The following is a 26,126-nucleotide window of genomic DNA, read 5'->3' on the forward strand; positions in this document are numbered from 1 at the left end:
GATAGGGATCACATTGAATCTGTAGATTGCATTTGGTAGTATAGTCATTTTCACAATATTGATTCTTCCTACCCAGGAACATGGAATATATCTCCATCTGTTTATGTCATCTTTGATTTCTTTCATTAGTGTCTTATAATTTTCTGTGTACAGTTCTTTTGTCTCCTTAGGTAGGTTTATTCTTAGATATTTAATTTTTTTTGTAGCAATGATGAATGAAATTGATTCCTTAATTTCTCTTTCTGATTTGTCATTGTTAGTACATAGAAATGCAAGTGATTTCTGTGTATTGATTTTGTATCCTGCAACTTTGCTAAACTCACTGATTAGCTTTAGTAATTTTCTGATGCTATCTTTAGAGTTTCCTATGTACAGTATCATGTCATCTGCAAACAGTGAGAGCTTTATTTCTTCTTTTCTGATCTGGATTCCTTTTAGTTCTTTTTCTTCTCTGATTGCTGTAACTAAGACTTTCTGAACTATGTTGAATAATAGTGGTGAAAGTGTACACCCTTGTCTTGTTATTGATCTTAGGGGTACTTTCCCCCTAACATTTTTTTTAAATTAGTTTATATGTCTATTTTTAACTTTATAATATTGTATTTGTTTTGCCATACATTGACATGAATCCACCATGGGTGTACATGTGTTCCCCTTCCAGAACCCCCCTCCCACCTCCCTCCCTATCCCATCCCTCCGGGTCATCCCGGTGCACCAGCCCTGAGCACACTGTATCATGCATCGAACCTGGACTGGCTATTCTATAAGGGATCCCAGCCTTAAAAATTCTAGAACAAATCATTGTTTGTTTTCAAGTTATCTTTTTCTCTCTCACTGCAATTGGGATTCACATGTCAGAAAAGCCCAAAGACTCCACTTTAATGGTGGAAAAATGAAATTTAATTTGCCCACTAATCCACAGATCTGTTGCTTGTAGCACAACATTTTGTCAGGGATCTGAAAGGAGAGAATATGAAGTGTGGCTATTTAGAACTGTGGTTCCTTTTCTCCACAAAGATAGCAGGAGGTGTAGTTTCAAGTGGATTTCTTTCAAAATCATCTCCTTAGGGTGGGACTGTCTATGTAGTCCTTCTGATAATGCTACCATTAACTCCAAGCATATCTGGCAACCCTCTTTGGGTTGTGCCTTTAAATGTTTATTAATTAAGCACAAGGAAAACAGTTTAATTGCTTTATAATTACACAGTTTTCTTCTTTCCTAGAAAACATGTTTTTCTCTTTTAATGACTGTCTTTTCAGTTGTCCCTACTACCTCTTCCATAGACATTCTACTCAAATGGATGTCTGAGAACTACCACTTCCCTTTTTCCCCTGCACACCAAGTGTCCATGCTTTTTAACTTGCTGGAATAAAAAAAAAAAAATGAGAATGATGGATTGAGTTTTGTAAATGCCAACATGAGAAAATGAGGATTGCTTATATTTAAATCCTCCATAGTAATGCTGAAATAATATTCATAATCCATTAAAAAATGAAGATAAGAGGATTGCAAGATGGAGGACATATACTTTTCACCACTCATTGATGATGTGATAATATTTTATGTTTCCAATGCAATTCTGTGAGTTCTACTCACAGAGAAGTTCTTTATAAACACAAATTTGTTCAGAGTAATGTATAGCAATGTTTAAGAATGGGCAAACAAAAAAAAATAATTTTACACAATGCTCATCTTCTTTCTTTCATCTATGCATGGACTTTATATTACCCACATTAAGACTTAAAATATATTTTGTGTTAAATAACTAACTATTTGGGTATCCTACGTCTAGCTTGGGACAGTATTAGATCAAACTATTTATTATTTGATATCTTGGAACATGAAGCCACATCCCCACAATCTACAGACTTTTTCAAATAATCTTCAGCAAATTGTGTAGAAATGGTCTTGGTTTTGTGTAGCTTAGCCTTAGTCTGTGTTTTCACTATCCAAACCAAGTTTAGTATTCAGTTCAGTTCAGTCATGTCTGACTATTTGTGACCCCATGGACTGCAGTATACCAGGCTTCCCTGTCCACCACCAACTACCAGAGCTTGCTCAAACTCAATTCCATCGAGCAGGTGATGCCATGCAACCATCTCACCCGCCGTCGTCCCCTTCTCCTCCTGATTTCAATCTTTCCCACCATCAGGGTCTTTTCCAATGAATCAGTTCTTTGCATCAGGTGGCCGAAGTGTTGGAGTTTCAGCTTCAACATCAGTCCTTCCAATGAATGTTCAGGACTGATTTCCCTTAGGATTAACTGGTTTGATTTCCTTGCAGTCCAAGGGACTCTCAAGAGTCTTTTTCAACACCACAGTTCAAAAGTATCAGTTTTTCAGTGCTCAGCTTTTTTTATGGTCCAACTCTCACATCCATACATGACTACTGGAAAAACCATAGCTTTGGCTAAATGGACCTTTGTCGGCAAAGTAATGTCTCTTCTTTTTAATATGCTGTCTAGGTTGGTCACAGCTTTTCTTCCAAGGAGCAAGTGTCTTTTAATTTTATGGCTTCAGTCACCACCTGCAGTGATTTTGGAGCCCAAGAAAATAAAGTCTCTCACCGTTTCCATCGTTTCCCCATCTATTTGCCATGAAGGGATGGGACCAGTTGCCATGACCTTAGTTTTTTGAATATTGAATTTTAAGCCAATTTTTTCACTCTCCTCTTTCACTTTCATCAAGAGGCTCTTCAGTTCTTCTTCACTTTCTGCCATAAAGGTGGTGTCCTCTGCTTATCTGAGGTTACTGATATTTCTCCTGGCAATCTTGATTCCATCTTGTGCTTCATCCAGCCTGGCATTTAGCACGATGTACTCTGAATATAAGTTAAATAGGCAGGGTGACAATATACAGCCTTGACGTACTCCTTTCCTAATTTGGTACCATTCTGTTCTTCCATGTCATGTTCTAACTGTTGCTTCTTGACCTGCACACAGATTTCTCAGGAGGCAGGTAGGTGTTCTGGTATTTCCATCTCTTTAAGAATTTTCCACAGTTTGTTGTGATCCACACAGTCAAAGGCTTTGTCATAGTCAATAAAGCAGTAGTAGATAGTTTAGCATTAACCTAACAAATAACAACACAAATAGAGGCAATATCTTAAGCATATGTGGTGTATTCAGGACAAATTTTTCCTTAGCACTGTTTATCTCTAGTCAAGTCGCTTCATCTCTCTGAGTTTCTATCTATTCATTTGGATTGGTATCTTCCATAAGTTTATTAGAAAAGCCAGATGAGATGCTATAGGTGAAAGTACCCAAGAGAATGGCAACACGGAATACAATAGGCATCCAATGTATTTTCAATGAATGAACACATTTCCATGCCTTTTCTTCAGTAAGGGTTGTATCCTCAAATTTATTCACATGTTGCTTCAATGCTCACAACCCCTTGCCTGTGCACTTATCCCTTATAAAGACTGGAGAATTTTTTGCTTTCATTTACACGTAATATTCTTCATATGAAAGAGATTTGCTTTTGCATTGTGTGAAGGATTCATGCATTTGTTGTATCTTTAACAGTATCACATTTACTGAACAAAGGTTTAAGATAAAATATGCAATTTTCATTTGTTTAAAATATCTGTAATATCTTGATCTAAATCTCTCAAGTAAGAAAGCGACTTGAATTTCAGAGGAAACAGGCAAATCTCATTTGCCCTTCCTTTCCCACATTTCACACTCTGCCTCTATTGTCACACCTTGTGAGCACAAATATTTATGTTGTTCCCAAAGTTCAGTTAAAGAAACTGTCTGTCTATTCATTTTGGTCTTTGGCAAAAGAAATGAAACATAGTTAAACAAAGCCATAATCAAGAGCTGTTTTATTTTTAACCAATCATTGATGAACCACTCTCCTTGCTCATTAGGCGGGAACGAGTCATAGAGCTGCCATGGCGAGATAGTTGGTCACGAAACTCTGAGGCCATGAAGTAATAGAGAATTGGATCCAAAAGGCAGCAGAGACTTGCAAGGCACAGACAAAAAGGATGGAAATACAATGTGCTTTGGACAATGGGACAACTGCTAATGATAGTTTCCTTTACCATGGTATAAAAAATAAAGTTAATATGATAGGGAGTGAAGCAGATGAAGAAGACTGCAGCACACATGTAAACCATCCTCAGTGCTTTCTGCTTTTCACTGATTCCTTGGAAAGCCATAGGTGGTTGTCTCAAGGATATAGTCATTTTCCAGGTACACCATGCAATGATGACTACTGGAATCACAAATCCTGCCAGTTCAGCAGCTGTAATCATTCCAACCAAAGCCACTGCATTCATTTTCTTGTAACCAAGATCAGCAAAGCAGGACTCAGTGTTGTTGGCTAAGTCTGTGCTTCTCATGATGGGAAATGGCAAACAAGCAGTACCCACTATGACCCATATGGCAGCACTGATGCCTACATCATACCTACGCTTCCAGTCTCTGGCCCTGAAGGGCTTGAGGAGAAAGAAGCACCTCTGAAGGCTGATGCATGTCAGGAAACAAATGCTGGCATACATGTTGAGATACTTCAGGTAGAAGCACAGCAGACAAGGGATCCTCTGAAAAGGCCAATGGTGGCTGATGTAATAGTAAATCCGGAGGGGTAAGGACAGCACATGGGCAAGGTCAGCCACAGAGAGGTTTATCATGAAAATAATGGCTTTATTTTTCTTGCTGATAAAGCGGCACAGAACCCACAAGGCTGCACTGTTGGCCAGTAGACCAGGGATGAATATGAGGATGTAGGTGGTTGCGTAGAGAGAGTAATGAAATGTCACATTGGGGACATTGCAGTGAGTCTCAGCATTGTTGGTACCATTGCTTCCCATCTTGAATATTTCAGCAAGGTAAGCCATGAAGTTATAATCCCTGCCCAAAACAAAACAAAAAAAACAGTAACATGTCACTTTAGCTGACATTCAGATTTTCTTAAATTGAAGTTTAGTTGATTTACAATGCTTTAGGTGTACAGCGAAGTGATTAGCTATGTATATTTTTTCAGATTATTTTCCATTAGAGGTTATTACAAGATATTGAACATAGTTCCCTGTGCTACGCAGTAGGTCCTTGTTGTGTATCTATTTTATACATAGAAGTGTATATCTCTTAATTTCTAATTTATCCTTCCCTCTTTTTCCCTACGGTAACTGTTTGTTTTCTGTCTGTGAGTTTATTTTCGTTTTGTAAATAAGTTCATTTGTATCATTGCTCTAGATTCTAATGTAAGTGATATCATATGACATTTGTTTTTCAACCTGTCTGACCTACTTCACTCAGTATGATAATCTCTAAGTCCATCCATGTTGCTACAAATGACATTATGTCATTCCCTTTATTGCTGAGTAGTACTTCATTTATATATATATATATATATATATATATATATATATACAATATCTTCATAATCCATTCATTTGTAGATGGAACGTTAGGTTGCTTCCATGTCTTGGCTTTTGTACATAGTGCTGCTATGAACATTGGGATGCATGTAGCTTTTTGAATTAGAGTTTTTACCTTTTCTGGATATATGCCCAGAAGTGGGATTGATGGATCATATGATAACTATTTCTGTTTTCTTTTTTTAAAGAAGCCTCAATATTGTTTTCCATCGTCACTGTACCAATTTATATTCCCATCTATGGTTTGGAAAGGTTCCTTTTCCTTCACAATCTCTCCAGTATTTATTATTTGTAGACTTGTCTATGATGGTCGTTTGACTGGTGTGAGGTGATACTTCATGGAGACAGAGAAGACCCAGAAGAGCCAAAACACTATTGAGATAGAAGAACAGAGTTGGAGGAATCATACTCCCTGACCTTATACTATGCTACAAAGTTAAAGTAATCAAAATATTATGGTACTAGCACAGAAACAAACATATAGATCAATGGAACAGCATGGAAAGCCCAGAAATAAACCCATACACTTATGGTCAATTAATCTAATGACAAATGAGGCAAGAACATAAAACGGAGAAAAAATAGTCACTTTAATAAGAAGTGCTGGGAAAACAGGACAACTACATGTAAAAGAATGAAATTAGAACATTTTCTTACACCATATACAAAAACAAACTCAAAATGGATTAACGATCTAAATGTAAAGATCAGATGCTATAAAACTCCTAGAGGAAAACATAAGCAGAATACTCTTTGGCATAAGTTACCGTATTTTTTTTTGCAATTCATCTATTAGAGTAAGGAAACAAAAGCAAAAATAAACAAATGGGACCTAATTAAACTTAAAAGCTTTTGTACAGCAAAAGAAAGCATAAACAAAACACAAAGACAAACTATGGGAGAGAAATTTTTGCAAAAGATGTGACTGACAAGGCCTTACTTTCCAAAATATATAAACAGTTTGTATAGCTCAATAAAAAACAAAACCACCCAAGCCAAAAGTGGACAGAAGACCTAAGCAGACATACAAAGAAGACATACAGATGGCCAACAGGCATATGAAAAGATGCTCAACATCAATAATCATTAGAGAAATGCAAATTAAAAATGAATTATTATTTGATTTGTTTTTATACCTACAAAGTCATAGGATATTAAAATTAGAAAGGACCTGTTTATAGGTGCTAAAAGAAGTTACACTATTGATCCAAGGTCATCCAGTGAACCAGAGAACCACAGAATTGTCCTTAAACTGCCTTGCCAGATTGTCTAAGCTGTGTCTTGCACACAAGGAAGTCCCGAAATACTCAGTCTTTTGTTCTAATAGCAGAAAAAAAGAATATGATATTTGAGTCTGTTTCTTTTGTGTCAAGATTTCTCTTGCTTCTGGTTGGTATGAACACTGTCTACTCATTCCCCAATTGCAATGGTAGAAATTCAGTCTTATTGTTCTGATCTGCTTGCCTCTCTTTTGTCAACCACTTTCCCATTGGGTTCTGACTTCCTAACTTGGCATCACAATACCGGTAAAATAGATGTGCCTCTTTTAGCCTGCAGTACCAGTATCCTAGATGATTTTTATGGCTTGGGAATATTACTTCCTTATTATTTTATCACAATAGCTGGTGGTTTTCACGCATTCTCTGTCTCTCTCTCTCTCGGCTTAGTTTTCATTCCAAATTTATATGAAACTTTTCAGTAATAAAAAAAAAAACTAATATCACGGCATCCAGTCCCATCACTTCATAGCAAATAGATGGGGAAAATGCAGAAATAGTGACAGATTTTATTTTCTTGGACTCCAAAATCACTGCGGATGGTGACTGCAGCCAAAAAATTAAAAGATGTTTGCTCCATAGAAGAAAGGCTATGACCAAACTAGACAGCATATTAAAAAGCATAAACATCACTTTGCTTACAAAGGTCTGTATAGTGAAAATTATGATTTTTCCAATAGTCATGTACAGATGTGAGAGTTGGACCATAAAGAAGGCTGAGAGCTGAAGAAGTGATGCTTTTTAATTGTGCTGCTGGAGAAGACTCTTCAGAGTCCCTTGGACAGCAACGAGATCAAACCAGTCAATCCTAAAGGAAATCAATCCTGAATATTCATTAGAAGGACTGATGCTGTAGCTGAAGCCCCAATACTTTGGCCACATGATGCGAAGAACAAACTCATTGGAAAAGACCTTGATGCTGGGAAAGATTGAAGGCAGGAGGAGAAGGGAACAACAGAGGATAGGATGGTTAGATAACATCACTGACTCAATAGACTTGAATTTGAGCAAACTCCGGGAGATAGTGAAGGAGAGGGAAGTCTGGTGTGCTGCTGTCCATGGAGTCACAAAGAAGTAGACATGGCTTAGTGACTAAATAACAAGAAATGAATTTAAAAGCTGAACCAGGATAGTTCCCCTTATGTAGTAGCGAAGGGGAGAAACCTATTCTCTACGGGGAATTCTGTACTGATGCAACATCATCCCATGGCAGATTATCCAAAATCATGGTGAATACTGATTAGGGTATTAGCAAAATAGGTCACTAAAACCTTTTGAAACAATTTAAGGTTTAATTTTCTTATTAAAATTGTCTTTATAATGAGAAAAGTTTTTTTGGACTTAATCTTATTAAGGTAGAATAAGCAAGGCCCAGAGGGGAGTTTATTAAGGCCACAAATATACTAAATGAAAGATCTGGGACTTCAAATAGGAGGACAAAATGGTTAATATTTATACACACCCTTCTGTTCATCATTTGTTTTCCTCCTAACAACAAATTTTACAAACATAGCTTCTATCTATAGTACAGAAATGTTTATTGCCTTTAAAGCTAGAAGTGGAGAAAACAAAGTGCTGAGGTTGTTCCTCAAGTGGAGTTTTGTTGTTGGTACGTTTTTATTTTGTTTCATTTTAAGTATGTTTACAAAAACAGAGTGGTTTCTTTGAGATTCTCCTAGTAAGTAGCAGAATGACTTCCTATATCATTCTAAGTCTTACTCCAGGAAATAGATAAATGATAAAAGAAAAGAACCCCAAGAGATTAATTCACAGATAAGAGAGTAAACTTTATCAGCTACCGATACTGTAAATGATACTTTCATCTTCCTTCCTCATATACTCCCTACTTAGTCTATCTGTGATAGATCCTAAAGAGTCATGCAGTCATCTTTCTTATATATGCATGACTTAGAACAAAAGTAGAAGGATACTCATAGGTGAAAAGAAAGTAAATAATTACTATGGTCTGATCAATGATATATGCCAGAATCTGCAATGGAATTTTTCATATACATTATGTAATTTAATTCTCAAACCATCCTAAGATGAAGTTCCATTATTACTCTTATAGTGCAGATGAGGAAACTGAGGTTCAGAGAGATTCAGTAAATTGTCTTGGGTAGCAAATTTAAAAATGGGATTTATTATCAAGCCTGATTCGCTCCAAACTCTGTACTATTTCCATTATAGCTATTTGCCTCTCCCTGCTCAGGAGGGACTTTTCAGTAACATGAGGATCATTGTGATATCCAGAGAGCACATTATGGTAGAATCTTTCTCATCTCATAGTAGGACCTCAGGATCTTATAACCTTAGGATTGCTCTAGCTATGCCATCAAGATATAACTAAACATCTGTCATCACACATGTCACCAACCCTTCCTTACCACCCACTTTGACTTTAGTATTGATCTTATTTCTACTATAATCTATTACTTATGCATAGGGTCTGAAAGAACAAGGCAGGCTACATAAGGTGCATTACAGTACTAAGAACTAAAAACAACTCACACCCACCCATTCACACCTCCACTTTTGCACTTTACAAACGTGGATATTTGTTTCTGCTTCATTGGTACAGAAATTTTCACTTACTAAAGAGGCAAATTGTTTTTATACCTCTGTGCTAAATAACGAAGTCCTATTAGTCCAAAACAGCAAGCTAGAGGTCATGATCACAACTTATTTGTTTCTGTGGTTTCTTATGCCTCTGCAATACAGTTTATTTCAAGTTTAGAGATTTGCATGGCTTGCTTTCCAAAATGATTTTTCTTCTCCAAACTGAAGGGAAGGTAGAAAGGGTTTTTCCCCGAATATGTTTGGTGGCAATTGAATGTAAAATCCCCATGGTGATAGGAGACTGGGGGAATTTGTTTTGGGTAGGGTGAAATATAAACTCTCAGATAGGGAACATTTAGCTTCCTGTTAGCAATCTATGACGCTTCTGAAATTTTAGAAAGGAGAACAACTGAAGAAGCCACTAACAAAAATAGGTTGAAAGAAAGGGCCAAAGTCAAAACATGTTTCTTCTCTCAGCCTCTGTCTCTGTTTCTATCGCTTTTGTGTCTCTCCCTTTGGCTTTATTATTGACTATTTCTAGTTGGTTTGTGCCCTCTGTGTTACCAATATCTCTCCCCTTAAATCTAGATATATCTTTGGTTCTTCTCTCAGGAAAGATATGAAATTGGTGACTTACTCTTGAGTTTAAGCTCTCCTTCTCAGTCTGTTCCATGACCAGCCTCCTAGACATTACAGATAGAAACTGGGAATTCATCCAACTCCTATCACTACATTTCACCCGTATCCAAACAGAAACCAGGTGATTATCCTCCCCTTAAAATCTCTCCAATCTATCTCCAATCCATCTTCATTTCCACTGTTGCCTTTCTAATCCTCATAGCAGCCCAATGATTATTACCATATTACAAATGAGGAAACTGAGATACAGAGAGGTTAAATAAATTGTGCCAAAGTTACAATACTTGCATAGTGTAGAGGTGCTATATTAGAATTGGAACCCATGCTTGTCTCCATATTCCCTTACCTCTGCCATGGCAGATGATAACTGATGATCCTACCTGCATGCAGGGCAGTAAAAGAGACACAGACATAAAGAACAGACTTTTGGACTCAGTAGGAGGAGAGGGTGGGATGATTTGAGAGAATAGCATTGAAACATATGCATAATCATATGTAAAATAGATGATCAGTGTGAGTTTGATGCATGAAGCAAGGCACCCAAAGCCAGTGTTCTGGGACAATATAGAAGGATAGGGTGGAGATGGAAGTGGGAGGGGATTCAGGATGGGGGAGACACACGTATCAGTTCAGTTCGGTTCAATCATTCCGTCATGTCCAACTCTTTGTGACCCCATGGACTGCAGCACACCAGGCTTCCCTGTCCATCACCAACTCCCAGAGCTTGCTCAAACTCATGTCCATCGAGTTGCTGATGCCATCCCACCATCTCATCCTCTGTCCTCCCCTTTTCCTCCTGCCCTCAATCTTTCCCAGAATCAGAGTCTTTTCCACTGAGTCAGTTCTTCACATCAGGTGGCCAAAGTATTGGAGTTTCAGCTTCAGTGTCAGTCTTTCCAGTGAATATTCAGGACTGATTTCCTTTAGGATTGACTGGTTCGTCTCCTTGCAGTCCAAGGGACTCTCAACACATAGGACAGGTAGGACACATGTATACCTATGGTCAATTCATATTGATATATGGCAAAAACCATCAAAATATTGTAAAGCAATTATCCTCCAATTAAAATAAATTAATTAAAATAATAACATTACAATCACTGAACTTCACTGCAAGTTGCACCATGTTAGCCTGCACCACACACTCACAGAGACCTTAAACTTTTCTCATGGCCCAATCTGGCACCCTCCCTCATTTTGCTTCTTTCTCTATGCAGACTAGATTCATTGGTCAAATTAACTATCCTTGCACAAGAATCCTCAACCTTCTTTGCTCACCCTTCTTCTGCTGTACCAGTTTGAAAAAGTTAGTGTTAGTCCCTCAGCTGTGTCCGACTCTTTGCAACCCCATGGACTGTAGTCTGCCAGGCTCCTTTGTCCATGCAATTCTCCAGGCAAGAATACTGAAGTGAATTGCCATTTCCTTCTCCAGGGGATCTTCCTAACCCAGGTCTCCCTCATTGCAAGCTGATTCTTTACTGTCTGAGCCACTAGGGAAGCCTGGCAAGGTCTTAATCCCAAATCAAGTCCACAAACCATTTTCTTTTTTATTATCCAAACTGATGAATGATCCTATTAAAACTACCAGGACCTATTTGAAGTGCTAAAACTAGAAATCATGAATTTTTAGTTTCAGCACTTTAAAGAGAAGATTTTGTTTTGCTCCAGCCTCGCTTTCCACACCTCTGATTAGTTTATTCTCCTAAGAAATTAATCAAGGTGCGCAAAAAGAGGGTGCTGGCTATTTAGCACTTTCATAACTCTACTAAAGTTTCTTCTCTTCTCCTCTCCCATCCCCACATTTCTCAGCAGAGGGTCTTACCTCTTAAATCACAAGAAAATTGAGGCTATTGGGTTAGAAGTAACTCAGTTTCAAACACTGTCCCCTCCCAACACACACAGTCTTATCTACAACTGTATCCTTCCCAATGCAACTGTCTTTCCTGTTGTACAAGTTGAATTCCCATGCTCTTAATCCCTTTTAGCTTTCTCAGGAATTTCTTTCATTAATTGTTCCCTTTCACTCCCAGATCATCATGTTGTCCTTCACTCTCAGCTAGATATTTGTCATTAAATCTCTTCAACTCCCACAGTAATATTTCTCTTATCAATGCATCTTATTCTAGCTTTGTGTCATTTTCCTTCTCTTCTTAAATAAACATCTCATAATATTTTTTGACATTGATTGCTTTCTTTTCCTCACTTTATATCCATCTTTTGATGCACTACAAGGTGGCATGCATATCTTTATAATCTCACTGAAACTGCTTTAGTAAAGGTGACAAGTGGCCATCATGTTGCTAAATCAAGCAAGGCTTTTCTGCTGTGTTGGACAGTCTGATCACTTCCATGTTTTGGAAATGCTCTCACCTGTTGGCTTCTAAGCCACAACTCTGTTTTGAATCTCCTCTTAACTATCGGTCCATTCATACTGAGTGTCCTTTATGTTTTCTTTCATCTCTGCACATCCTTTAAATGTTTGTTTTCCCTAGGTCTGCATATTCTCTCCTTATTCAATGTCTTCATGCTAAGTAACATCACCCACTTTCATGACTTCAATTACCACCCATATCTGGATGGCTCTTATGTCTCTGTGTCCAGGGCTGGCCTCTTCTCAGATATTAAATCTGAATGTCCAATTTTCAGCTGATATTTCACATTTCAGTGTTTTCTAGGCATCTCTAAATAAAAATGCCCCAAACTAAATTCATCATACTCCCTGACCTTTTACTTATCCATCACCATCTATCCAATTACAAGAGCCAGAATACTTAAAATAATTCTAGACTCCTCTCTCATTCAGTCAACCAAGTTTTCTCTCTCTCCACTCATTCTCTCTCCTCTCTCTCTGAATTATTAAACCATTCTTTAATTTATCTACCTGCTTTAAGGACTGCTCTCTTAAAATACATTCTATACTCTGCTGCCAAAATGATATCTCAAAACAGCAAAGCTGGATTACCATGCTGTCACAGGGATTGCTTTAACAATGTACTTACTGCACCATATGAGTGTTTTCATTTCTATCTCTTTATTTCTAACTAAACTATGAGCATTTTGAAGGCAAAGGCTATCACTTTCTTTAAATTTCCAGAACCTAGTAGAATAATTGGCACATAATCAGTTAGTAAATATTTTAAGTGGGTAAATATTCTGCCTTATGACAACACATTTGTTGTTCATTTGTTTATGAATCGCTCTACACTGGGCTGTGAGCTTTGGGGAGTCGGAGGTTATGCCCTAAATTTTGTTCTCTCTAAACCCAAAGCAAGGCTAAACATACAGCACTATTTTAAAATTTGATGTTAACTGGCCCATGTAGGGATTAATCTCCAAAAGTTAATCTCATTGCTGTTGCGTAACCAACTCAGCTAAGCAGGACCACCACACAGATAATGCAACTCACGCAAAATTATAAACTGTGAAAATGCCATATCTTCAGAATATACTTGAACTCCCAGCTGTATTATTGTGAACCACCCAGATAAATATGAGGATCAAATTCCCAGTGCCTCCAATACCATTCTTTTTTTTTTTTTAATACCATTCTTAAAAAAGCAATGGCTTCTTGGTTTCTCCAGTGTCAGTGCTGTATCCAGACTACATTCTGCCTACATCAAAGTCCAAGAACTTCATAGAGGGATGCCTCTTTCCTTTAAAAAGAGTTCTGGTAACAGGAGCCAAACTCTAAAGGAAATGATCAGCATAGACTTCTAATCTAATAATCAAAGCAGGGGAGTTAGTTACCTTCACTGAACTAACAAGATTCACTTCCAACGTGTGGCTGTAAGAATATTTCTGATAATGAAGATTGGTATAAAGTTATGACTGAAACTTCATCAAACTCCTTTCTCCCTGGATCCCATCTCAGAAGTCAATATTTTACTCCTCTCTTGAGATCCTATCTCAACTCTCATCTTTTCCTTACATGGGGCAATCTATTCAGACATTTTCCTTTGTACTTTTGCTGGACTTATAGGCTACACTATAAAAATGTAGTCTCTATGAGGGACGACTGGATCTTACACTTTTATATTTCTCATTTTGCTTAGCAGAGGGTTAGGAATGCAGTAGGAACTCAGATCATACACATTGGTTTATAAAGCTAAGAGTACGGAGAATAAGTACATATTAGCAGAGTGTCCGTTTTATTTCTAATGTCTCTCCCATAAGCTACTCTCCCAAGCAATAGTCATAGTTTTTCTCCCTTTGTTACTGAGGAAAATATGGTCAAGACAACGATAATAAGGTTGGAATCTAACAAATCTAGATACCTAAAAGCTCCAAAGCCTGTAATCTCAACCTTTTATTTTAAAGCTGGTAGCAATTTCATAAGGTTAAGTGAGAATTTTGTCATTAAACACTTGACTTTATGGAAATAACTGAATTTTGTTTTAGAACACAAAGTTAGGTCAGGTCTCTAAATATGAATCAGTGAGTCTGAATCCAGGAACATCATATGTACTGATAATGTCTATGTAAAGGCAGCTTCACTTCCCAACCAGCTAGCTCAATGCTCTGCTTTTTCAAAGGCACAGTCAAAGTGAACTTATATTATTATGGCATCAGAATTTGTTCCAGAATCCTAAGTTTCAGTGAAATACTAAGTACAAGAAGTTTTCACATGCATCCTGCCACTAGCTAAGTGCTATTACTACTAATATATTACCTTTGACCTTTGAGAGAATCCTGAGTTAATTATTATTATACCCATTTTTTGGCTTCCCTGCTGGCTCAGACATTAAAGAATCTGCCTGCAGTGCAGGAGACCCGGGCTGGAACTCTGGGTCTGGAAGATTTCCTGGAGAAGGGAATGGCAACACACTCCAGTATTCTTGCCTGGAGAATTCCATGGACAGAGCAACCTGGATGGACTACAGTCCAAGGGATTGCAAAGAGTCAGACACGACTGAGCAACTAACACTTCATACCCCTTTATGGATCAGAAAATGAAGACTCAAAAGTATTGTTTCTTCCTCAAAGTCACAGTTATTACAATTTCAGTCATAATGAGGATCTTCATGAGCAAAGAAAGCTAAAAATTTTCCATTGTTAGCAATTTGTTGCACAAAAATATGTTAAAGTCACATTTATATGGATAAAACCATTCTTCAGGGATGAAGATGCTAATAATCTCAATTGTGTATATAGCACTTTTATGACTATATTGTTGTTGTTCAGTCACCAAGTCTTATCTGACTCTGTGATCCCATGGACTGCACCATGCCAGGCTTCCCTGTCCCTCACCATCTCCGAGAGTTTCAAGTTCATGTCCATTGAATCAGTGATTCCATCCAACCATCTCATCCTCTGTTGTACTCTTCTCCTTCTGCCTTCAATCTTTCCCAGAATCAGGGTTCTTTCCAATTAGTCAGCTGTTCGCATCCAGAGGCCCAAGTATTTGAACTTCAACTTCAGCATCTGTCCTTCCAAAGAGTATTAAGGGTTGATTTCTTTTAAGATAAATTGGTTTGGTCTCCTTGCTTTCCAAAGGACTCTCAAGAGTCTTCTCCAGCACCATAGCTCAAAAGCATCAATTCTTCAGCACTCTGCCTTCTTTACTGTCCAGCTCTCACATCTGAACATGACTACTGGAAAGACCATAGTCTTGACTATATGGACCTTTGTCAGCAGAGTAATGTCTCTGATTTTCAACACACTGTCTAGGTTTGTCATAGCTTTCCTGCTAAGAAGCAGTTGTCTTCTAATTTCATGGCTGCAGTCACCATCCACAGTGATTTTAGAGCTCAAGAAGAGATTTTCACTGTTTCCACCTATACCCCTTCTATTTCCCATGAAGTCATGTATATACACATATATGGCAAATAATTGCCACCAGGTGTCTAGGTAGGTTACTATCAAAACCAGGGATCTTTAACAAATTTTGCTTATGAACCCAAACCACAAAATATCTATGGATACAGTACTGGAATGATGGATTTATAAGAGTATTGTGTGCTCAGTTGCTCAGTCATCTCCAACTCTTTTCGACCCCATGGACTGTAGCTCTCCATGTTCCTCTGTCCATGTGATCCTCCAGACAATAATACTGGAGTGGGTTGCCATTTCCTCTCTAGATCTTTCTGATCCAGGAATTGAACCATGTGTCCTGAGTCTCCTGCATTGGAAGACAGAGTCTTTACCACTGAGCCACCTGGGAAGCCCTATAGTAGTGAGCCAAATGTAACAAGGCATGTAAGATGGGGAAGACTCAGAAGCTGTAAAATATAAAGAACGCTTGACTTGGAGCTATAACCCTTGGATTCTAGCAATTATTCAAATACTATCTCTTTGTTTTGTTTTGCTAAGCCCCTTCCTTTATGCGAGTTTCATTTGCCTAATTATTAAGATAAGATGATATGAACTGTATGATCTTAACTACCTTCTGCTCTAACTTGCTATGACTTTATGGGCCTGGACTCTCTAAACCCTTGCCTCTAACTAATACCATCAGCACTGCCACTTCCATCATTAATGCAACTGTCACCATCTCAACCTACCTGCACTTTACAAAGCATTATTACGACTATAATTGCTGTTAATTATTATTTAAAGTTCATATGTACATATTACATATTATATATATATATATATATGCATATATATACATACATACATATAACAAATCAGGTCATTCCCATTCTACAGATCAGGAAAGTGTGACTCAAAGAAGTCATCACATTTATCACATTTACCTGAATGCTATACAAGTGGCAGAGTGAAGAGTGTGGAATCTAGGCTTCTGGCAACAAGGTAACTACTCAGTTCTACAAAGCTTTAACTTCTCAGTCCTCTCCTTCTCTTCACCTCTCATCATTAAGTCAGTAATACCATTAAGTGAACAAATTTGCCAAATATCAAAAATCAAATATGTGTCTATTTTCTTTGATATTAGGGCCAGCATGTGGGCTTGTTATCTTGGGAGGAAAAGAGAAAATTAGAGAAAGGTTGCTGATAGGGGACTTCCCCACTTTCCAGGGGAGAATATTCATAGGCCATTTGGGAATGCAACTTCCTATTTTTTTTTTTAGCATTTTTCTTCTTATTTGAATCACAAAAGTCTCACATGAGCTACCCAAGCCAGTCAGATACTCATGCCCACAGTATCCTTCATTCAATTATTCATAACCACAGCCAAAGAAGAGCAACTGGAATTTGGAGCTCTACCATTTCTTGAGTTAATTAAAATCAACTGTAAATAACTTGGCTTGATTTCAGAAATACAGAAATTTGGATATATTCTGCAAGTCTAGACATTTCCCCCATAAATTAGAAGTGAAAATTATTTTTATCCTTAAAATGAATTAAAATAAAATTTGAATTGAACTTCCATGCATGTATCTTTATTGGAGTTTTAATCAGATAAGAAGGAGGTCTAATTATTCATCATTTTTGCATTTGGGGAAGTATTTTGGAGATGGAAAGAATCATGTTCTTTGGACAGACCTGGGGTCATGTCTTGACTCACTTATTAGCTCTCCAGCCTGAAATGACTCACTTCATATTTAATGGCTTCAATTTCCTCATTTATAACATTAGGATCATAGTGCCTGTAACATATATCATTGTAAAGATTAAATAGGAAATGTACATGATTAAGGAGATCAAAGCAGTCAATCCTAAAGGAAATCAACCCTGAATATTCATTGGGAGGACTGCTGCTGAAGCTGATTCTTTGACTACCTGATAGAAAGAGCCGGCTCATTGAAAAAGACTCTGGTGCTGGGAAAGATTGAGGGCAGGAGGAGAAGGGGCGACAGAGCATGATATGATTAGATGGCATCATTGACTGAATGGACATGAGTTTAAGCAAACTCCAGGAGATAGTGAAAGACAAGGAAGCCTAGTGTGCTGCAGTCCATTTCACAAAGAATCAGACAGAACTGAGTGAACGACAATGACAAAAAAGTAGAAAACATATCTATTATCCTGTCTGGTACATGGTATACATTAAATAAATGTTAGTTCATTTCCACTTTACTTGTACTGAGAGTAATTTCCATGAGTTTTTGGTTGGATCGTGTACTTTCTGAGTTTAGAAAATCTCCCCAAAAGCATAGGTATGAGAAATATTGAGTAGGATTAATGCTATAATTCTTAAAGTAGAAGAGTGGGAAACATGTATAACTTGAAAAAAAATCCTATTACAGTAAATACATTTGGAAATCAAAATTATTTTCCATATAATACAAACTGAAAGTATAGATCTACAAAAATCTTTTTGATTGTTTGTCCCACAGTACTTGGAAAATGTCAATGTGATGGGATAAGTTTTTTCAGGAGTCCAGGATCAGGATCTAGTTTCTAATTAGGCAAGTCCACAATAACTTTGCAGTGAAATTTTTATGTTTTTCAAATGGAACTTTGCATTTAAAAGATTAAGAAATACTGATTAAGTGACACTGTCATTGTGGAAATCAAATTTCAGAATTCTGTCCCTTGTATGTTTGCATTTTATCATTTTAAAAAAAGGAAATTATTTACAAAACGCTTGCCTGTGGTCTAAACGTTGAAGCTCTCATGATGACATTACTCTGAAAGAAGTATAGTGGCCCTTAGCATAGATTACTGAGTTTCCTTTGAAAGCTAGACTGTATTTCCAGAAGGTTCTAACTGTAGTTAGATTTCCCTACTGTCTCATTATTTACCACTTTATGATATACTCTTCTCAGGCACCAAGAGCCTAGAGTCAAACCACTGTACTAGGAAGGAAATTAAAGACCATCTATTTCAAGCCCCCACCGTATTATAGATGAGACTACTGAGACTCAGAAAAATAAAGTAACTTTCCCAAAGCCAAAGGTGAATCTTTGACATAACTTGAGCTAAAATCAAGCTTTCTTTCTGTGCTTTTGTCCATATACTTCATCACTCTGCCAGTGATGCTTGTGAATCAATACTAGATGAAAATTTAAATGCAATATATCCTGACCTGAAATATAAATAGACATTTTGAGCAAGAGTTTTTAAATAAAGCGTAGACCTCCTGCCAGTCATTACCCTGATTATAGGAACACTTAGAAAAGGTGGATTCACAAAGACAGCTCTGTCCTCTTTACTAGGGCCATAGACCGTCCTGCTTCTTAGTACATAGATTGACTTACCTCAAACACAACGAGCTGTGAAAAGTCACCCAAAACCATCCAGAAGTACGTTCACTCATTTGAAGTCTTGTGTTCCACAACTTCCAGGATTTGCACAGTTTGTACAATTTAAATTCAACAACTTTTCCAGTTGACCCAAAAAAAGAACTGCTTTTGACTAAAGAAGGACCTCTGTTCAACAGGAACTATTGCAAACATAATTACCCCAAATGCATGACTTTATTCTCGTTCAGGCCATTTTCCACCTCAATATATCAGCATATCACACATTTTTTAACAGTGAATAATTTTACTGTGTCTCAATTGCTAAGGGATAACCTCCTCAAATAATAGAAAGGGCAATGACTCTCACATCCATTTGAAAAACAAAAATAAAAAATATTCCCACTTCCAGAATTCTTGGGACTGAGACCACTCCATCCAAAATGCACCATAAAGCTTGTTACCAGTATATCCAATATGATCCTGATACCAACTGTTGTAGCACAGTTCACCTTGAAGGATTCCTCAACTGGAAGTTTTCTTTTGATTCAGTCATCTTAGCTCAGAACCATAAGGATTGTTAGCACTCAACATAATAAGAATGATAATTTCTGAAAAGATAGGTACCACTTTTGGGAGCTCTGCTATCCAGTAAGTCTGAAGTTGGGTCAAAATGCAGCTTTCAAAGTATCAAGAAATGCCTTTGAACAGATTGAAATAATTTTAACAGAGTTTGTCATCTGGGATATTTTCTTCTTTCCTAACCTACAATCCAACATAGTTATAAATATATTTACAGTATTCTCTGGGAGATAAAGGCTTCTGTAGGAAAAAGAGACCATGATTTAGAAGACATATGTTATAGTTCCAACTCTGCCACTAAACAGCTGGGTGATCTCAAATGTCTTCACTTCACAGCCTCTCAGTTTTCCCATCTTATTGTGAGGTATTTAGATCCCTAGGAGGCTCCTTCATTTCCGAAATCTATGATCTGACTTTCTTTCTTTCTCTCCTATCTGTGATAGTTAAACTTACCAAAGCAAGGAGCTTATACCTAAAAATGTTCCTTCATTAAGCAACTACAGAGCAGAAATCCAAATCCTCTTTTTCTGGCTGAATAGGTCAAACTGTCCCAATAAATCTCACTGAATGTACTCTTTTCTTACCACTTTGTGCTGTCTTCCTGGGATGATAAGGAAAAAAAGGGCCCTCAGCAAAGAGTGAGCTGCATTACAGACCCCTTGATCCTGGAATAATGGTGGGGACTAATGGCAATAACCCTAACTTTGTATTCTAATCAGAATCATGGCAAATCACCATTGCTCCTGCTGTAATAAGTCTGAAAGAGGCCAGGGACCATTTTAAAATCAGACACTGGTCTCATGTCTGCCCTTGTCTTGGATCTTCATGCCCCCACCAATCTTCCCACATGGAATTTTACCAGTTCCCATATATTAAGCTGTAACTTACCTCAGAGCCTTGCTGGGCTTGTTTCTTTGCAGGGAGTTGGGGGTGAAAAAGCCTAACTCTTGGTGGCTTGGAGCCTACTGATAACTGACAAATTTGTTGTTGAAAGAGGAAGTTGAGTGCATTTGGTGTCTCACCACAGAAACCTGAAGGTAAGTCCCTTGAGCAGAAGGTATTACTCGTTTTATTTGGTTTTTATTTCATTGGTGCAAAGAAATTCAAAAAGCTGAGAGCCAAAGAATTTGCAAAATCAAATAATGACTACATACCAGCTTTCCTCACTGTTTCTTACCCTATCTCTTTCCAGCACAACCCACATGCCTATCCATCTCACTATATTCCAGTAAGCTCTATGTTAAGATGGGATTCTGAGGCAAAATCTGAATACAGTTTACCTAAGAACAAGAAAACAGCAACATTTTCAAACCTGAGAGGTAAAGAGTGAGAAAATCTCAAGAATATGTGTCAGAACTAATAACAGTAGGACTACATTTGCTTAAGCTATTCCTTCCATTTGGAGTACCCTTCCCTCAGCCTTTTATCTCAAGGCTTTTATAATTTAATGTGCAGTTTATTTTTGTACATTTCTTAGTGTATTGTAAACTGCTTCAGGGCAAAAATCATATGTGACTTGTTCTTGTATTTCCAAATAGTCTAGCACAAGGCACTTTCATGATTGATTGTTGAATGAAAAATAGAAGGAATGAATGAAAAAAATATTCAAATAATGAATAAATAAATGAACCTTATATCCTACAGTCTCTCTCTAATGTACCAAGGTTTCAGTTTCTGTAATGTCTGTGGGGCCTTTAAAAGTATGCAAGTAAAGAAAGACCATACACTTGGGGACTAGAGAGTAGTTCTGAAAAACAAGTCTTGCAAAGCAACACAAACCTCTGTGGGCATGTGAGGAAATTACATTTAGAACCCAGGGCCTAGAACTGAAAAAAGACTTCTGGGTAATAATAATAACAAAGGAGAAAAAAAAAATACTGCGGGTTAAATCAAACACTAGCATTCGGATTTATGGATAGGGCTGATCAAAGAAGGAAGCAGATGACAAAATTTTTGTAAAAGGCAACCTGGATCTCCCTGTAAAACTAGAATCATTCAAGAACAAGATGGAGCCATGCCCGACACTCAGAGATCACCAATATAAATTTCAAGGGCAGAGAGAGATGGAAAAGAGACACTTTCATCACTAGAAACTGAGAACTTGAACTGATTGATGAAAAGGCCATGGCTTGTAAGAATGGGTAAAGGAAGAAGGTACCCATCCTGGCTGAGGTATATCAAATGAAACATGCCTGACCTCACAATCCCCTTTTCAACTCTTATTTTATATATTTATACAGCTCCAATCTGTTGTTAATTTAGTTTGCTGACTTGGCATACCTACTGAAAGGAGAATACACTGATAGGCCAACACATGTTTCATTCCATTTGGTAGTTCTAATCTTCAGTATAAATTATTAATATTAAACTGTCTTTCTGTTACAAATTCATCCTTTCTGAGCTTGGGAAACATGACCCAGTTTCCCTAAGCTATGATCCTTCTCTGGCCAAAGAAAGTTTCAGACCTGTTGATCTTTAAAGCCAAACCTTAGGACAAAAGGATAAAAAGAACCCTTTCCTGACAATTAGCCAGTCACTACCACCTACCTTCATTTCCCAGACAACATCTTAACATTGCTTAGAAAATGGCTTGCCGGCTTACTTCATTGCTCTCTTGCACGCAAGTATCTTCTCCTTTCATTCGCTCTAAAAAGGGAAGCAAAACTAGCTCAGAAGTCAGTGACCCAGTTTCGGCAAAGGATATTTCAACTCAGCTAAAATTTTGAGTGTTAGTGAAAATGAGAAAAACTGTACACAAACAAAAAAAATGATAATTTAACAATCATCTCCCATTAACTTTTTTTTTTTTTTGAGAGGTTGATGAGGACACATTTAAATTATTGAGTGCTTAGAACAATACCTAGCAATAATAGACATTTAGTACATATTTATTGAATGAATGAATAAATAAATAGATACACTTACAGACTTATTGGTACCTATTATTTCTTCACACTATATACTGTATAATGTGTATCCCTCTGTAAGGAGAGTTCACCATATGCCATATGTGGTGAACCTTAGGGGCTAATGGAAAATAATAACAACAACAGTAAAAACAATCATAAAAACTGTAACAATTTCTAATATTTATGTCTCACTTTATGGCTTGCAAAGTATTTATCATATCTATTATGGCCTCTAGTAAATCCTGGACAAAAAATAGGGCAAGCAGCACTGCTTGTCCCATTAACTTTTAGAAGAATATCTTCTAGCTATTGAGTATGACTGATAATCTAAGACATTATCATCTCAAACCAAGTAGTAAAAATATCCAGTCATAAGAGTCTAAACAATAGTACAGCTGCCCCATTTTGCCCATAGTTCTGAATTCTTCCCTTCTCCCATATGTACACTTACAAAGTTTAACTGGGGCATAATATCTTTCTCAGATCTGGGAAAGTTTATGAGTTGGTGCTTCAAAGTCTCTTAGGTCTTCTCTAACTGCAACAGTGTATTAGGTGTGATAGCTATTTTTGAGGATATCATTTGTTACAATACACTGTGTTTTCTAAAAGGGATATTGGGAAGAGCTAGATTTTTCCTAATTGATTTGATTAAACTCCTAACAGATAGTATAATTGTGACATATGTCCTTTTTATAGAGTCTGCTGAAAACCATGGAACTAATTTAGAGTCTGCTGATTGCAAGTTTGGAGATATTTTTATGGTGTACTTTTCTTTCAGGCTTTAATTTTATGACTTTTTCTATTTTTTCTTTGTTATTTCCACCTACTATTCATTTATACATCTTATTATAGTATGCATCCTTTTAAACCATCTTCAATTCTTTCTGGAACAATAGTATAACAAAAAGTGAAAAAAAGAGGAAAGAGTAAGTTGTGATTTCAATTCCTTTTCCATTAGAACTAGTGAGTATTAATTGCTTTAGATAAACTGTCTTTAAGAGTTTCCTGTATCTGATTCCTGCACGTTTCAAAAATAATCATTCAATAGATACTTATAGAGCTACAACAATGATTGATTTGGGATACTTAGTGGGAAGAGTGGGATTCAGAAGCATATAATATGTTCTCTAGCTTCCAAGAATACATAGTTTAAGTAACAGGTTAATCACTCATAAACAAATTAGAAAACATAAACAGTATGATTTGCTATTAAATTATGTGGAAGTTAAGATGAGTTCAGTATGGGCTAAATCTGGGAAGATTGGCTGGTCTTTGCTCAATAGACAAATTTGGTTTCAGTAGTATTCCCAATGGGTGAAACATGTCACACTGGAGACATGAAAGTTTATTTTGGGTGGTAAAAGGAATGCCTTTCTAAACATTTTCAAGTTACACAGTTTGTTTTTAAGGCTCCAAAATGTAATAAAACTGTACTTCACATCTATGATTTTATGCATAATACTACTTAAGATTAAGCTAAAGTAGGTAGCTAAGTTTTAAAAAGTTTGATTAAGCAACACACACACAAATAAAAGTATAGAGGGTAAGTCAGTCAGTTCAGTTGCTCAGTCGTGTCTGACTCTTTGCGACCCCACGGACTGCAGCACGCCAGGCTTCCTTGTCCTTCTCCATAGAGGGTAAATAAACATAACAAAAATAATAGAGAGAGATATTTGCATATCTGAAATTTGACAAATATCAGCTTAAAGAGAGAAGGAAAGACAAAGGACTCCAGGCGAGAGAAGAAATATTGCCAAGGATGTGAAAGAAGAGTAAGCATACTATTTGTGTGATAGTGAGGACAAAATTTTGACTAATGCACGGGAATGCTAAGGAACAGAAGGAAAGAAACTTGGAGGGTGGAACCATACAAAGAAGAACTTAAGAGCATAGAAGTCATAGGATAAAAGAAATCATTGAATGCTTTTAAACAGAGCTGAAAGAGAGAGATTAAAAAGTCTTATTAAGTGTGTGTACATTCTATGTACTGGTCACCATTCTAAGCAATTTGCATGCATCATCTTACTTAATCCTCAGAATAATCCTAAGGAGTAGGGACTAATATTATGTCCTGTCTTAGCCATAAATAAACTGAAGCCCAGAGAAGTTAACTTCCCTAATATCATATAACAAATAAGTGGGAGAGGCGAGATTCAGATCCAAGTATGTCTGACTCCAAAGCCCAATCTCTTTACTACCACTCCCTGAAGTATTGCTGAGACAAAGGCGCACAGAATGCATTGGGAAAAAGATGAAACAGGAGGTGGAGAGCCCTAATGGAGGAAACACCAATAATTTAAATTTAAGGTATTAATAATAAGAGCGTGAACTAAGGCAGTGACGGTAAGAATGAAGATAAAGAGTAATTTCAAAAAAACTAGTTTTCTTAAAAGAACACAAAACTGCAAACAGTAAAAATTAAAGAGGAAATGAATCTTTACAAGTTGTAATAAATCAGTCTTTGAAGGGGTTTAGTTTTTGCATATTTTTTCACTAAAACTTTTTTGATTCATACACTAAAATATTTTTCTCCAATGGGAAGACCTTACTTTGGCAACTGGAAGAGGAATTAATTTCCCTGAACCAAAGAAGCTTGTTTTGAAGACAGATAAAAGCATAGCACAACTTCTTGAGACCCCCTCTGAGGAACCTACAATCCTGAAAAGGGAAATGGTTAGTCTCACAGGATGTGAATTTCTAAAGAAATGTATTTCAGAAAATTTCCATAAGAAGAAGGTTCCTTCAGCTAGCTGGCTGGTTGTATATACATGTTGTAAATTAACATAAATTAGCTTTTCTGAAATTCATGATTATCTATTTGGTTTTTATATAGTCAAAGTTATGAACAATGGGCAAAAAGCCAAAGGATGAAGAAAGGTATTTCTTCTCTAGGTTTCTTATTTTGGGCTCCTTGCTATGAGGCTTACTAACTTTATATATTTCACTAGGAAAGTGGTGGAATAGGTGAAGGTTATATTTGTGTCCTACCTTCCTTTTCTGGCCTTTTTGTTCAGCTTTCTCTCCAAGGATATGGTGCCTTTCTAGACTCTGTGGGTTCCTGCTGTCACAGAAGAATTTGATGTGATTAGGTCTTTAACAGTAAAACAGGAAGTTTTTTTTAGGATTTGGACACTGCAAACACATGGGAATGGATTCCAAGTATCTGAAATTTCAGGCATTGACAAGTGGCAAAGATTCTTCACATCAGCAATTAAATCAAATTCCCCAAATAAGCAATTCTCAAGCTTTTTCTCTCAGGCCCTTTTACACTCTTAAAAATCATTTAGAATCCCAAAAAAGTTTTTGCGTGTATGGGTTGTATCTATCGTAAGTAATAAACAAAAGCCTAAATTAAAGCTGGGAGTCCAGAAGGTGGAGCTCTCAAGCTCTACAGCTATGACTGAGCCCAGAAAGACCTCTATTCTTTCCTAGCAAGTATTCAGTGAATGAAAGCCACAGACTCTTTGTTTATTATCACCCTCCCAGCTTCCTTTTCCTCTCTATAAAACACTCTCCTTCCCTTTCTGTGTAGGGTCTTACACTTGGCTCATCATGTTTATAGACCCCAAATTGCAATTCTCTGTTGATCCTGATAAACCCATGTTTGCTGGAAAAATATCTGGCAGTATATTTGTTTCAACACTGCCAATATTTTCCATACTAAACATTAAAAATTGATAGC

At 37.0% G+C, this 26,126-nt stretch overlaps 1 protein-coding gene across 7 annotated transcripts; it reads right to left on the minus strand.

Annotated features, from left to right (window-relative positions):
- Positions 1–877: 877 nt before the first annotated feature.
- P2RY10 (P2Y receptor family member 10) lies at positions 878–22,183 on the minus strand. 7 transcript variants are annotated; one of them, XM_081564005.1, is made up of 3 exons: positions 22,138–22,183; positions 5,508–5,764; positions 1,129–4,862 (listed from the first exon to the last, which is right to left on the minus strand). In XM_081564005.1, exons 2-3 carry the CDS (start codon positions 5,600–5,602, stop codon positions 3,836–3,838), a joined length of 1,122 nt encoding a protein of 373 aa, XP_081420131.1. In that variant the 5' UTR covers positions 5,603–5,764; positions 22,138–22,183; the 3' UTR covers positions 1,129–3,835. The 7 variants fall into 7 exon arrangements, with proteins under 7 accessions (XP_081420135.1, XP_081420131.1, XP_081420129.1 ...); XM_081564003.1 differs by lacking the exon at positions 22,138–22,183 and adding an exon at positions 20,424–20,568; XM_081564004.1 differs by lacking the exon at positions 22,138–22,183 and adding an exon at positions 18,972–20,568.
- Between the last annotated feature and the right edge of the window lie 3,943 nt (positions 22,184–26,126).

This window comes from Giraffa tippelskirchi, chromosome X (assembly GCF_054371585.1).
Source record: "Giraffa tippelskirchi isolate mGirTip1 chromosome X, T2T-mGirTip1v1.2.pri, whole genome shotgun sequence".
Lineage (NCBI taxonomy): Eukaryota > Metazoa > Chordata > Mammalia > Artiodactyla > Giraffidae > Giraffa > Giraffa tippelskirchi.